This window comes from Pongo abelii, chromosome 4, assembly GCF_028885655.2.
Source record: "Pongo abelii isolate AG06213 chromosome 4, NHGRI_mPonAbe1-v2.0_pri, whole genome shotgun sequence".
NCBI lineage: Eukaryota > Metazoa > Chordata > Mammalia > Primates > Hominidae > Pongo > Pongo abelii.
The window spans coordinates 111,440,691-111,456,899 of NC_071989.2; the positions used below are offsets into that span (position 1 = coordinate 111,440,691).

Sequence of the window (16,209 nt, forward strand, 5' to 3'; positions counted from 1 at the left end):
TTGAAGACAGAAACTCTTAATTTTGCACATTGGATTTATTTTGTCCTACATATCTTTTTTTCTAATAGAGAAAACAGCCCCTTTTAACCTCAACAAATACACAAATTTCACTCAATACCCACCACCCATATCTCTCTCTCTCTCTCTCTCTCTCTCCCTGCCTCCCTGCCTCCCTCTCTCCCTCCCCCTCCCTCCCTCTCTCTCAGAACCTAATAACTGGGTCTCAGCCCTAATAAAATTTGCACTGTGAAAATTTTGCTCTAAATAATTAATGGATTTGTTTTATAGAACATCTTCACCTAATATTTTGTTGTATCCACATTAGCAACACAGTTCCAGGACCAGCTATCTATTGTTGTTATGTGGGATTTAATTTATTTGGCTTATTAACAAACTTATTCTTCCTCCTTCCATCTCGGTCTCTCCCTTTGTTATTCTATTATTTTCTGTCTTCAGCCAAATCCCTAACTGGGTCTTTAAAAGAATTTCTCATTTTTCCAACTAAATATGTGGGCTTCTAACTGTTCATGTTCCATCAACATGTGAAAATATCAAAACCCAACAGTTAGCAGTATTAGACAAGTAATAAAAATAATACTAGATATATCGCTTTAAACCTGAAGAGCAAAAATTATTGACTTTATATATGTATGTATATATGTAAGTCTGTTTGTATTTGACCCCAAACTATATTTTAACATTCAAATCAAAGTTTTAAGTCTCCCAAACACAGACACTTTTAAAAAGGCTTTTGCATTTCTTGTACATATCAATTCAAAACAGGTTAACGACTGAAGTCGGGCTTTTCTCATTTTTCAAGACACTTGTGAAAACATGTTAAACACACACACACACAAAACAAAATAGATTTTAAAAATTTAATGTATTATTACATTCATTTCCAGTAGAATACATTCATGGCACTACCACGTCTACTATTCTTTTGAATTGGCCATTCCTTCTATTTACATAGCTTTTCACCTCTCAGAGGCTGGCAATTTAAGAGTTGTTATTAAAATAATAATATACTTAGATGCTGATTTTTCCCCAAGTAAGGATTAAATATCCAAAACAAAATGTGTAACTACACTTGTTGATACTTTATATTCTACTTTCCTATTTTAACATTATGAAAACCTGGAATTTTACAATGTATTCTTAGAATCTGTAAGTATTAAAAGTACATTTGGAGTAAAACTGAATTTCAAGACGCTCTATTTCATAATAATCAAGGTACATTATTTTCCATATACTTATGTAGCTCGAATTTTATTATGTATCTAAATGTCCCGTGTCAGTTTTAATTTGGTTTAAATTCTTGATACCAATAAGCCTTCATCAATTCCTAAGAAAATCACTGCTCATTAGTAAAATAAAGTTTTATCTGACAGTTATCTTTTATTTAAGTTAAATAAATGTTAAGTATCTAAAATTTTAATTAACAATATTTGGTAAATTAAATTCGTAATCATTCCTTCTTTTAATTTTGTCTATATATATTTTTAGTAATAGCTTCTAGTTCCTTTTACAGGGAGAATCGTCCTCTGCATTATATAGTACAGACCGTTGTAATTAATTAGTTATGTAACTTTCACTAATTAGGTAAATTCACCTTTCACAATTTCTTTTTCCTTATGTATAAAATAAGGAAAGCTAATTTCATATATTATCCTTAAGGTCTCTTCTAGCTCTAGCATACATTAGCAAAGATCCAAATTATACAAATTTTGATATTCATAAACTATAATAGCTATTAAATCAATTTCAAAATAGCCTTTCAAAATGTGACTTTCTATGTTGCAAAACTGTGAACTACTATGTTTTGCTTTCTCTAGAATCTTACTGATTCGGCTCTAAAATATACTTATTTTGTCAAGGCTTCTTAGAATGTGTTGAAATAAGGTCAAAGCCAAGATATACTTGAGCATAATAAACAGTATTGGTAATGATTATACAATTTTTTGCTAACACAGATACATCACTCATCACAAAATGAAATAAAGCCAATGTTTTAAATTAAATATGTAAATCTGCCTGGGACTTATTTAATATCCGACCTTTGAGGAGAATTCCTTTCAAGTTTAATTTCAGTGCAAACAGAGAATCTTGATTTGTCTTAATAACAGCTTTAGGTATATGTAACATATAAGTAGATGTGTTAATTAATTTTAGTTCTAAAAGAGAGGTCCCAGGTATAATAGTATGCTTTTCTCCTTCCATGAGGGTGTGGTATTGAGATCACTATTAGAGTTAATTATTAAATTAGAAAATTCTTAACACTGGTCAAATTAGACGAGTGGCAACACTATAACACCTCCACTGCTAGAACAATGCTACCCCCAGGAAAGAGCAAGTGGGACTACAATGGGGAGATGAGCAAAAACCAGATATTGACAACTTAAAGGTAACAAAAGGACTAAAAAATCAATGCAAGCTAACTCCAGCTAATACAAGCTAAAAATTCATTAAAATTACTTTGTTTCATTTCTCAAATCAGGAACTTCGTCATCAGTTTAATGCTTACAAGAGGCACTGAAATTTATGCACATTTCTAGAACATCTTTCCAACATGATGTCTCTTATTAGAAAAATGGTTTTGTGAGATAAAACTGTGAAGGACAACCAAGAAAGAAAAAGTTCAGAGAAGGCTGACCCAGATTTAACATAATCTGAGGCAATATTGTAAAAATGTGTAAAAATATGAATTTGTGATTAAGACAGAAGAACATTTTGAAAATATTTCGAAAACCCAACATGATATTTTGTGTTGTGACACTCTCAAGAGTACTGAATAATCTTTAATATCACTTGAGGAATGAGCATTATTAGAAATTATTAAATAATTCTCTAAGCTTAGTTCTTAGATTTAGAGATTGGGATTTATTCTAATCCAGTGTTTGATTAATTGATGTGCAATAGCTCGGCTTGGTGGCACAAAGAATGCCTGCTGCTTCCCTTTGGTCAGAACATCCAGGACCTAAAACACACCATAATAGAATGCATTAGGATTTCAAAGCTGTCATATTTAAATACTATTCCCATGCTTACATAATTCAGTTAAAATGTGATGAGTTTTACAGTGAATAACGACAGTAGAAAGTGACAACATCCATATTTACACGCAAAGTTTTTTTTTTTTTTTTTGGAAACAAGGTCTTGCACTCTGCCACCCAGACTGGAGTTGCAGTGGTGAGATCATGGCTCACTGCAGCTTTGACTTCCTGGGCTCAGGCGATCCTCCTGCCTCAGCCTTCCAAGTAGCTGGTACCATAGGTGCACCCGGCTAACTTTTTAAAAATTATCTGTAGAGACAGGGTCTCCCTATGTTGCCCAGGCTAGTCTCAAACTCCTGGGCTCAATCAAGCCTCCTGCCTTGGCCTTCCAAAGTTCTGGGGTTTACAGGTATAAGCCACCACGCCCAGCCTCAACATGCAAAATTTAGGACAGCATTTTTAATTGCTTCACTGAGTAAGTGATTCAATTTTTAAAATGTTCCAGAAAGATACATTCCCTTATGAAAATGACATCATGAAAAAGCAAAATGTACATTCCATACTTAATTTCTAAGCAAAGCCAACTTTTGAAACAGATTCTTTTTTATAAAATTCATAAGCAATAATCTAATTTCCATCTTTTAGGATTACGCATAGAATAAAATTAATTTTATGCAGGCAAAGTCAGAAAGAATTTCAGGTCAGATGATTAATTTATCTTTCAATATATTATTTAGGAATGGTGTTTTAAAAAGTTATTTTAAGTGTATGTTTATTATACGGTTATATCATTCTTGTCCTTAAGCACATTTTAAAATGAATAAAAACTTTCTGAAAATTTTAAGCACTTACTGATGTTTTTTGAGAGCTACTTGTTTTAATGTTATAAGCTAAACTATAAAATGTCTAAGAATATTCCTGTTTCTCATCTATGAATTAATGTTTATCTAAACCCACTGATAGGTATTATTATTGATGTGAAGGAATGGAATCTGAAATTCAAAATGGTACAGAATCATCTCTACTAGAAAAATCTCACAGAATAAGTTAATATAGATCACATTAGTGAAACATACTCCTTCTGTATGGAATTACTAATTACCATGTAATCCATGCATAATGAGAGGGCCAAAGGCATCATTCAACTTGCTGAAAATATGCATCCTTGCTCTGTGCCCAAACCAATATAGTCAGGGAACAATCAATAGAAGAAGGAAATTAAATTGAACTTTACCTGTTCTCTAGTGAACCAGCGGGCATCCTCTATTTCATTCTTGTCAACTTTAATTTCTGTAGACACTGCCAGAGCTAAGCAACCAATCATTAAGGAGGAAGGCATTGGCCATGGTTGACAAGCAACATACTGAACATGGCCAACTTTGACTCCACTTTCCTCTTCTACTTCTCTCCTAACAGCATCTTCTATTGTTTCTCCTAATGAAATGGAGCAAAAGAACAAGTTGCTGATGAACATGCCCTGGACACTTTGTGTCCTGAATGGTTCAAACATCTGGAAATCACTTTGGACAGAAACCCAATTCAAATAATCAGAAAGCAGAAGCCTAAAACTAGACTGTAATTGAAGAAAACATAATTTTTTTAAAGTACATGACCACATATAGAATACCAAAATGCCAACAATAAACTTTTCGTTTTTTTAAGGTAGAAATTCGTCAGTTACATTTTAAAAATGATACCATCTAAAAATATCCAATACCTAATATTGGTTAAACACTATGCAAACACTTTATATCTTATCTCGTGTATATATTGTCCACGAAATAGTTATAAATTACATGATTTTTACAAATAGCTCTTTCACGCTAAAATTCTAAAACTCTTTTTTTTATTATGTTGTCAAACAATTATTGCAGGTAACTCTTTTCAGGTCATTAAAAGATTACAAACTACGTAAGATGAAACTTAATACTTTTTCTAAGCAATTGTTTTCCTCTAGATAACTGCTGACTCTGCTATGATAAGTGATGCCTATAAATGTACTTTATATTTCTAATTTGTTGGAATTAAGAAGTAGAATGGGGAAATTGTTTCTAAGTAAAATCATTTCTAAGTAAAATCTGGAAGTTTGAAACATTTTGCTAAATATTGCTGTATTTAGCAAAATATATTTTAAATATAGCTTTCTATTTCAAATAGATTGATAAATTTCCTACACGAAAATTAACAACTTATAATAATCAAAAGAACACACATAGTAAAAATATAATTATAGACTAGCGTAAGGTATTTGCAAAACCATAACTAACAAAAGCTTAGCATATGCTACATATTTAAGAATTCTTAAAATGAAAAAAAGTATAAACAATGAAAACAAAACTAGGTAAAAGATAAACATCTAAAATTCAGAGAAAAGAAAACTGAATGCCTAATACACATTTGAAAAAAGATGTTCCATTGGCAAGAAAATGAAAATGAAAACGAGATACGATTTCATTCACCCCTCAGAATGACAAATTTAAAAGTCTGAAAATCCTAACTTGGTGAAGATGTGGAATAATGGAACATTTCATGTTCTGCTGGAGGAAGTGTAAATTGGCAGAAACACTTCAGAGACAACTTGGCAACATACAGAAAAGGTTAAGATGCTCATATCACATGAGCTGGTGGTGCCACTCTATGTATATAACCTAGATAACTCTTGCAAATGTGCACAAGGAGAAGTATAAAAATATTAATTGCAGTGCTGTTTGTAATAAGAACTTTAAAATAAACTAAATGTCCAATCAGCAGAATGGATAAATAGTGGAATATTCATGAATGGATTACTACCCAGCAGTTAAGACAATGACCAAGAACTACTAAAGACAGCATAGTGATTTGGAGCAAGAACTCAGAAGCCAACATGCCCAGGCTTAAATCCCTTCCCTATCACTTATTAGCTGTTTGATCTTGAGCAAATTATTTAGTCTCTATGCCTTAGTGCCCCTATCTGCAAAATCACTGTAATAGTGTATTTTATAAGGTTGTATGAAGATCATACAAAAAATATATATAAAGCACAGCCTGACACTGTTTTATATGTATGATATGATCCTCCTCCAAAACACAGCCTGATACTATATGTTTACTATTATTATCTAGCAATGCAAACATTGGAAATTGAAACTGAGATAAAACATTTATTAATTAGATATATTCATTCACTCCACAAACATTTACTGACTTTCTACTACATGTGCTATATAGGCATGTGCTATGAGGGTTTCAGATACAGCAGTGGATAAAATAAAGTCCCTGTGCTTGTGAAACTTATATTCTTGAAACAGCAGATAATAAATTAGTAAGTACATACATACATACATACATACTGTATTAGGTGATGATGAGTGCCATAGGGAAAAATCAGGCAGGATGATAGGGATTGTGAATGCAGGGTATGGGGGCTAACTAATGTATCCGGGGCAATCAAGTAAGGCCTCTTCGAAAAGGTGACAGTTGAGTCTAGTACAGAAGGAAATGAGGTGGAACCTAGATACCTGGGTCAAGAGCAACATATCAAAGAGCAAATACTGAATTTTTAACAAAGCAGACCAAATTACCAGGAAAAGTAATTTATATAATTCTCATATAAAACATGAGAATTACACGTTTAAACTATATTATTAAAATTGTATCGTTTTTAAAATACCTTAAAATAACCCAGTTTTATAACCCGATAATTTATCAGAGATTATTTCTCAAATGTTACCTAAACTTTGTATTTTGAAATTATAAGTTAAATATAAATTATTAAGAAATGGCTTACCAGGCTCAATAAATCCAGCAAGGCAAGTAAACATGCCTGGGGGAAATCTTTTCTGCCTGCCTAAAAGACATTTGGTCCCATCTGGATGAATAACTTGCATGATTACTACTGGATCTGTTGAAAAAAAAAATCAGATACATGAATGGCAGGAAAAACAAATTTAGATTCATTGTACAAACACTGTCTGATAGGAAAATATAAACGTATATCTCCTATAGGGATAGAACTTTTGTCTGGTTGTAAGAGATTGCTTCTTTCTGCCCTAATGTAGCTGATAATAGAATATCTCAGGGAAATTGTACAGAATAGTGTCAGTAAGCTAGAGGAAGACCATTTTTGTCCATCTTCCCCCAATCTTAACAGTAACATTTATTCTGTACTTATGGATGTTAGGTATATTATTACTTTTTAATGAGAAAAAAATTTGAGTACATAATATATGGAAATAAGGAAAATTCAAATTTTACCACAGTAAATAGTTAATTTCCCTCTCCCATCCTAACCCTTAACAAAATGTTTTTAAAAGCTAATGTGTTTCTATTATTAGATTTAAGTCATTAAATAAAATTTAAATAACAATTCATCTCTCTAGAAGTTACTAATTCAGCAAATTCTTCTCACTATATCATGACTAAGAACTAGGAATTAAATGTAAAAGGCTCTTGAGCAACAAAAACAGATGTCACTAAGCCATGTATTTTTCTCCCCAGAGGCCTCCTCAGGTGTTGCTGAGCCTATCCTTTTTTCACACAGTTTTAAAGGTCTGGGTTATCAGATTTCCAAACCTACAGCAGACTCAAGGCAGAAATTAGAAGAGAGAATACAGGCAGACATCAACAGTAATGAAAAGCTAGGGCCAGGCTGTACTGCTTTGGTAATGCCTCAAACAGGCAATAAATTGTTGGGGCTTTTCCTCCGCTAAGTAAAGCCAAATTGGTTGGCTTTTGAAATCATGTATTATAACATATCAAATTCATAGTGAGTAACCCAAAGTTAAGAAATGGCTATTGGTGTACCATGCTTTTTACTTAAAAATCATGAAGGTATGTAACACTTTAACACTTACATTCTTAATGGTTAGACATGTTTTCCATAAAAAGGAAAACTCTTAAGCTCCTCACAAATTTTCTCTTTCCACAATATCCTATTCACCAAGATCCAGGTGGCTGAGATATAAAATAAAGGGCTTACCGACTCTTGGGTATGAGGTATTATGAACGCCATTGAGACTAGGACAGTCTTCTTTTAAACAGACTCTCTTATAGCCACCTTCTTCAATTTTAGTTGCATTTCCACAGGTTGGGCAAAACTTGTATCGACTGTGCCAGGCAAGAACAGATCTTGCTTGAGCTACAACACCTTCAAAAAAAAAAATCAAAGCACAAAAATTTTAATTCTGTAAGAAATTAAAATCAATATATAAGTAAAATGTTCTCAAGCTACAATAAGAATAGCTGTGTGATCAGGGGTTTTAGTATTTCTATTTTTATAATGTGTATTTTTCTTTTAAAGTAAAAGATTTAATTTTCTGGATTACAAAAATTAGATTTTTTAGTTTGAATAAAATATAACTTTCATATAAGACAGACGTACTAACATCTATCTTACATCCTATATTAGATCAGGCTTTTACTGTAGGTGATTTTAAAATTTGGGGTATTCATGATTCTAGTGTACAGTAAGTTTACAAACAGTGATTTTACAATAGTGATTTTAATAAAAATATACCACAAAGTCAGTTCTTAAGTGAGATTTGTACTCTAAAGGAAATATTACTAGGAAACTGTAGGAGGCTATCACCACTCTCTTGGTGACTATGCCATTGATGGTCCATGCCATGTGGAACACAACCTGTTTTCAACTGGAGACTGCATGTACACAGTATAAAACACACTGTACTACATTCATGGTTAACTTTGTTTACCAAAAAATGCCTAATGGGATAAATCTTAAAATATATACACTTTAGCTATAGGTTTTACTTTGGTAGTTCAAAAAAAATTAATATGACCTAGCCAGAAATATTACAGTTGAGGCAATAAGACTAGAAATGCTGTATTTTAAATGCTTGACAAAGTTACCCTCCCCAAAATACATTATTTGTTCTACAGATTTTTGAAATGAACAAAATAATAATAAAAATTCTAACATCATTTAAACTGGGAAAAATAAATAAAACAGTTGCAATGAATAGACAACATTACATTTTTGCCTGCTACATAACCTTATAATATGTAACTTACACTAGGGTATTTACATAATTTCAGAATCATCACAATAAGAAAAGCTAACATTTACTGAGTACTTACAATGTGCCAAGCATCATGCAAGGAATTTTATATAGATTATTTAATGTTTAGAGCAACCCTAAAGAAGATAGGTACTATTATTATCATTTTCTGTAAGAGTAAACTGAGTCACAGAAAAGTTAAGTAACTGTGTAAACTTATAGAGCAAGTGAGTTAAAAGGCCTCAGTTTTCCTACATGGGAAAAAAGCAAGCAACTAGCTCATTTATCAGATCTTTTTGATCTTAAAAATGATATATACATGTCTAAAGAAAATAAATTTTCTTAAAAAAGTTTGATGATTTCTCCACAGGTGTGGAGAATAAAACATATCACACCAGACTTTGAGGAGGAGATATTTAAGCAGTCTCTGGAAGGACCTCTATCACCTTAAGGGAAGGTGGTCACTGACAAGTGACCTATTCCTAACTTCCCAGTAACTCATCAATCTACCATCATCTGGTTTCTGTTCCTTTCACTCCACTGACGTTTCTCTTGTCAAGTTCATCAACAGCTTCATATTACCAAAGACAAAGATTCTTTAAAAAACAAAACAAAACAAAAAACAGACTTTGCCTTCATCTTACTCAAGTTCATAACAGCATTCAATACATTTGACCACTCCCTCCTGGAAATACTCTGCTGTCTTGGTTTCCCTGAGGCCTCTTGGTCTCTTCCTACCTCATGTCCACACTGTTTCCAACTCCTTTGATGGCTCTCCTGCTTGCAGCTTACCTTTAAATTTAGGGGGATTCAGGTCTTATTCTGAGTTTTTCTTGCTTCCTCTCAACTCTCCAAGTAATCTCAGTAGTTTTTTGGGATTTAAGTATCTTTGTGTTGATGACTGCCATATGGGTATTTCCAGTTCAGACATCTGATTGTAATGTCCATTTCTAAAACTTAGTATGCCCAAAAGTAAACTCTTGATTTTTTTAATCCAAGTCTGTCCTGCTTTCCTTGCTCTACCCATCATCCTATATTATTGAGAAATGGTATCACTGTATACCAAATTATTAAAGTCTCTAGCCTAGCAGTCATTCTTAATCTTTTCCTTCATTATTATATATCCCATATCCAATTCATAGCAAAGACCATTGATTTTCTCTCCAAAATTTATCTTGCATATACCCTCTTTCCTCCATTTCTACTATCAGTACCTTAATTCATGCCATATTACCACCATCTCTTACTTATAAGGGTCTCAACTTACAGATCAAGCCCTATCCATTCTACCTCGAGAATATCTCAAATTCTCCCTTTGTCTCCATCTCCACTGCCTCCATTCTAACTCAAGCCATTGCAATCTCTTACTTGGGCAATTGTAATACTCAATTCCCTCTTAACAAGACTCCCAACTTTCACACCTACTTACTTACATGTGTACAATTTATGTTCTATGATGCAGCCAGTGTGCAGTGTTTTTTTTAAAAAAAATATTTTAAACACAGGTTAGGTTACATTTAAATGGCTTTCGAATCAAACCCCAATTTCTTACCATGCCATAAAAAGCCCCATCAACAGAATACAAAACAAATCAAAACAGTCAAGGTCTTTGCCATCACGTTCTGTGTGTAGCAGGAACTCAAGAATTATTCAATGAAGAATCAAATGAGATCATCATGCACCAGGGTTAATTCTCAGGAAATCAGTCTGGGCTGATTAGAACTACTAACTGCCCAGGAGAGTAGTCCCCTGGGTGAGAACTTTAGGAGGTTTCTGATGAAGACAGTCTAATTTCACTGCTTAATGGAAAAAGGGTGCACCTGGAAAGTGCAAATACATACAACTCCAACTCAATTCTAAAAAGCAGATTTTACCAATGAAAAGCAGCATTCATTTCTTACCAGCTTCTTTTTCTTTCAATTGCAGAAGGGCTGGCATAGGAGGATGAAGAAAGTAACAATTTTCATGTCTTTGCTTGAATTCTTCAGCAGCAATAGGATCTATACCTAGAGCAAACCAGGCAACCAATCCATCTTCCTCCTCTCTTGGGACTTCACCAGCATAATTAAATAGCTTGTCTTTTATTTCAAGTTCTACTCCAAGAAAAATCAAGGTGATCTTCTCAGGCTGGGCCAAATAATCCTTTATATCTGTGTAGTTCAGCTGACAAAGCCTAACTTCTGGTTGTTGGAAACTTTCTTTATTGCCACCTAGAGTAACCAAGGGATTTAAATTTGAGAAAAGAATAAAAACTGTGGCTGGATGGCTTTCTTTAGCTAGTAGCCAGTCAGAATTATTTCTCTTTTCACTTTTCCGGTCCAGTAGTGTTTTGCTAAAATAATTTTCACATTCTTCCACTTCATTCGTTAGGAACCAAGGCTTCTTCCCACCTTTAGCAGTAGCTAGTAAATTAGCTATATGCTTATAACCCCAAAATACAGCAATATCCAGTGCAGTCTGCCTTGATTTATTGACAATTGATCTGTCACACCTATAGATGGAAGAAAAAATTGGGGAGACGAAGTAAAATAGGAAGTAAACACTTTCTCCTGTATTTATTTCAATAAAATATTTCCAGATGCACATTAAAGTCCTTCTTTTTAATGATTACATAGATTTTTTTTCTTTTGTTACATAGTTTACTATTGGGAAGGTTAAAAGAACAATCATAAATGACAAAAAGAGACAGTGGATGCTTAACACTTTCTGGATAATTACTCACAAAATAAAACAGTATTAAGCTTTATGCACTATAAACAGATACCAAAATTCTACAAGAAGTCCTTGGTAGTCATAGTGAGATCTGCATTTTCTGTTTGGGAGAAAAATTTATAATTAGACTCCTCATAAATTTGCTTTGCTATAAATAAATAATTTCTCAATGAAAAAGGTTACAAAGTTTTAAGTTAGAAAAATTGTGCTACATTTTTACATAAATTAGCCAATGAGTGATTTAGTAGTTCAACAATATAAATATGGAAACAAGCAAAATTTTAAAGTAAATATGTAACAAAGAAATTAAACCACAAACCCTTTCAGGTGGTACAGCCTAAAATGTTTACCCTTTCTCAAGCAGAAATTGGACAATCTCTGGGTGCCCATTCCTTGCCGCATACATTAAAGCAGTCCAGCCATTTTCAGAAGTTTCATTGAGAAGAGATGGAGAATGACTGAGTATTCCTGTTAACTTGGCAATATCTCCTTCAGCAGCTGAACAGTGAAACTGAGTAACTATTTCTTGCTTCGGAGTTCTTTTTACAGAAGACATTTCTTCCTTAAAGAAGGAAAATAGGGGGAAAAAGCTTATTTGCAACTGCTTTTTTATCAATGATATTGTTAGAATAATAGCAATGGTTTCTAAGGCAATATGCTATTCAAAAGGCAATCCTTAAACAGCATACATTTCAATTTCAAAATGTTATCAGTTTAGAATTATAAAATACAATGCAATTTATATGCCCACGGAGTTACACAAAATAATGAATAAAGAGCTCTGACAGTACAGAAGAGGGGGCCATATCCTTGGGAGGGGGAACCAGGTAACATATTACATAAGGAGGAGGTATTTAGGGTAGACCAGAGGGGACTTCACGATGGGGTGGGGACATGAGGGGGAGAGCATTAAAACAGATGGAAGTAAAGGCCAGAGACTTTCTAAGTTTCACAGGAAAACAGTTTATTGTTTGACCTTGCACAATTAATTCTGTAATCCATCTAGGATCTATTTTTGTTCATGGCATGAGGTAGGGGTCAAGATACTTTTTTACCCAATGCATAATCCATATTACTCCGCATTATTCTTGAAATTACCATCTTTGTCCTACTACACCGAGACAAATATTGTCACAAATCAGATGACCATATATTTTTGGTTCTATTATTGGACAGTTCTTTTGGTCACTTTGTTGTCTTTGAATCAGAGCAGCTTTTAAAACTCATTAACTTTATCTGCTTTGTCACCTTTTTGTTTCAGTGGGGTAAAAAACCTCGAAATAATTGTCCCATACCTCTTAAAGATTGCCTAATCATGGACTGCAGATGACAGAGCACAAACTGAGCTTTTTTGTCTTTTTCGGCGGCGGGGGATGGTGAAAATGGTTCATGATTCAACTGTCTGTGAACTACTCAAAGTATTTTTTTAAGGTGTAATTCTTCCTTCTATGGAATGCTATTAAGAAAAGATTTGGGATTCTAACAACATTTCTATCATTCTAAGCAATAAGATTTTTACGCTAAAAAGACAGGTTATAGCCCATAGTTTTTGATAGCTGCTGTCTCCTGGGTTCTGAAAGGGCGATCTGGCTGAGGAATTGCATAGCAGGAATAGTATGATCAAAACTTAGGGAAAACAAGGAGTAAAGATTGTCTTATTTTGGAGCTGTTCAGCTTTCCTATTTGTGTCTTTCTGCTACTTATAAATAGGTTAAAACTGCTCACAGTCATGGAAACACTTGGATGAAACCTAACAGTGGAAATCTGTTTAGAAATTAAATTACCAGAAGTAATATCTACATGAGAGAATAATTTTTGATTTATTCTAGAATTTACTTCGCTATTTCTTTCATATTGAAATTTCTAAATACGTTAAAAATACTATGCATAACAAAAGCTATACCTTTTCAGGACTTTATTTTGAAGCACTGCTGTACAGCTCCTGTACTGATCTCCCTTCCAAATTGTCTTTCTCTTAAGTTTATTTTCCAAAAACCCATATTATAGTTTTTTCAGCTAGGTTTAGTTTGAATAATATTTCACTGTCTCATGTTCTGGGGTCACCGTCACTCCCTCACACTCTCACAGGCCGCGCCAGGTGACTGAAAAATTGTCCTTCAAAAATACAGCGTCATTCACTACCTCCAGGGCAATGCTTATGCATATGCTATTCTGTGGAGATAGGAAGTGGAAAGTGTAGACTTTTCCCTCTAGCTTTCTCAGCAGAAAAGCCATCTAGAGATAGTACCATTATTCATTCCAGAGAAGCACATAAAGTCTAACACCCAATTCTACTGTTTGATTTACTTTTTCAATTCTCATTGACAGGTTATAGAAGGTAAGGATTAGAAGGCAGAATAAAGTGCTGCCCTTGTTTTCCAAGAAGCTCAAGGACTATTCCGAGAAATCATTTAAAAGAATATTAGATTTAAAGGGATATAAATTTTTAACACACCAACATCCACTTTTACTGACATGTAACCCGGGGCCCATGACTTCCGCATGCTCACACAGACCGAATGGGACAGGACAGGATCTTAAATATCGCTCTGTCACTGAAGTCACTGACCATCAATTAACGAATTTCATCCACTCCCTGGGAACTCAAGACCAATTAAGTGCCACCCTTGCACGGTCTCTGAAAATGGTAAAATGCCTTGAGATATTTTACTTTCTTGCCACTACTGTGAGATTCCTTCTTTCGAGGTAAAATCACACCCTAAGTAGTGCTTCCTTTTCCCCATCTCAGCTTGGGCAGGAAACTCTACCAATCTCAGGACGGCCTGCTCCTCCGCCCTGTCCCGGGAGCCCCTGCAAATGCGTCCGTGGCTCCCGCGCCTGCGCCCATCAAACCACTACGAGTCTGCGCCACACAACTCAGCAGGGCCACGCAGGACAGCGCGCGAACCAAAGAGCCCAGGGAACTGGTCACCGCACCCAGAGGAGACAGTGAAACGACTAACTCCCCACTCCTTCTACTAACCCAAAGGTGACCACAGTAGAGGCAATCAGGATGCAGTCGAAAGACTGGGATATCCCCCTCGCTTTTCCTGGAGCCGGATGCAGCCTTCCCGACTTCCTGTGGAGATCCGGGGGCGGGAGGGGGGCCTTCCCGCGGCTTTATGGGAGATGTAGTTTGAAGCCCACAGGTTGTGCGTAACGGGAGAAGGGGCGGAGATTGGGGGTGGACGTATTTGGGAGCCTGCGCGAGAGAGATCGCGGTCTAAAGGATTGGTGCTGAATGAAAGGCTGAAAATCCTTCTCTTGAGACTGTGATGTGTAGGTAGAACGTGGTGCAGGCGATCGGAAAACTGTAGGCCTGAGGAAACGATTTTAAATTTTCCAGCGTCTCGCACCCAACTCCCAGCCCTCTCTCCAATACAGTCCAACGCCATTGAGCGCTCAAAGCATTCTTTCCTTTTAAATAATCCTGGAATATTGACTAGACCAAGTCACTCTTAAACGAGATATTCGGCCTCTGTAACAGCTTAATCATTCACCGCATGGGAAAACTGGTATCATATACTGACGCCTAACTTATTCAGTAGTCTTTTAAAAAGTATGTATCAAGCTCCCACAACACCTCCTTGGGTTGTGAGGTGTAAATAGGATAATGTATCCAAAGCTCTTAGGATGTTGTGAAGTGCAGAGCGGGCACCCACAACAAAATTATTGTCGTTATTTTTTATTTCAGTTCCTGTGCTTTTATGCTCCAAAACCTGCAGAAGTTATGAGTCCGAGGTTACAAAACTAGGTGTTGGCGGTCTTCTAACTTCCAGACCGGGGCTTTTTCCTTTACTAAACTCTCTCCCTGGTAATCAGCAACAGCTACAGGGGTCTCTTACAATTGATCATTGTTTCCCACCCAGATTTTATTCTTGGAAGCTCCTCTTCACCGTGAAGCTGTATGCACCAGTTGACATTGATCATGACGGCTTCTTCTAACGCCCTGTGCTGCTTTTTTTTTTTTTTTTTTGAGACGGGGTCTCACTCTGTCACCCAGGCTGGAGTGCAGTAGTGCGATCTTGGCTCACTGCAACCTCCGCCTCCCGGGGGTTCAAGTGATTCTCCTGTCTCAGTCTCCCTAGTAGCTGGGATTACAGGCGTGTGCCACCAGGCCCAGCTAATTTTTGTATTTTTAGTAGAGACGGGTTTTTGCCATGTTGGCCAGGCTGGTCTGGAACTCCTGACCTCAAGTGATCCATCCGCCTTGGCCTCCCAAAGTGCTGGGATTACAGGTGCAAGCCACTGCACCCGGCCGCCCTATGCTTCTTTATGTGACTAGTTGTCTTCAGCCTTTAATGATTTCAGTGACCAGACAGGTGGTCAGAAAGGATTAGTTACTTCACTTGGAGTACCCAATATTTGCATTCAAACATATGTTAGATTAGTATAGTGAAACCTCGTGTATTAATGATCCAGAGTCAACAAGTATTAATAGATAGTTCTGCCAGTTCTTAGGATTGTTTTGAAGTAAATTCCAGACCCTATATTGTTTTGATGACAAA

The 16,209-nt window shown here is 35.3% G+C and overlaps 1 protein-coding gene and 1 long non-coding RNA gene across 5 annotated transcripts in view; one reads left to right on the forward strand and one right to left on the reverse strand.

Moving 5' to 3' along the window:
* LOC129059485 (uncharacterized) overlaps positions 1-16,209 on the forward strand; it is a 441,076-nt gene that overhangs the window by 52,603 nt on the left and 372,264 nt on the right. The window lies entirely within an intron of this gene.
* Positions 865-14,794, reverse strand: NUDT12 (nudix hydrolase 12). Of its 3 annotated transcripts, XM_054555033.2 has the most exons (8): positions 14,685-14,794; positions 13,605-13,873; positions 12,052-12,263; positions 10,891-11,480; positions 7,951-8,118; positions 6,760-6,873; positions 4,228-4,427; positions 865-2,977 (listed from the first exon to the last, which is right to left on the reverse strand). In XM_054555033.2, exons 3-8 carry the CDS (start codon positions 12,255-12,257, stop codon positions 2,867-2,869), a joined length of 1,389 nt encoding a protein of 462 aa, XP_054411008.1. In that variant the 5' UTR covers positions 12,258-12,263; positions 13,605-13,873; positions 14,685-14,794; the 3' UTR covers positions 865-2,866.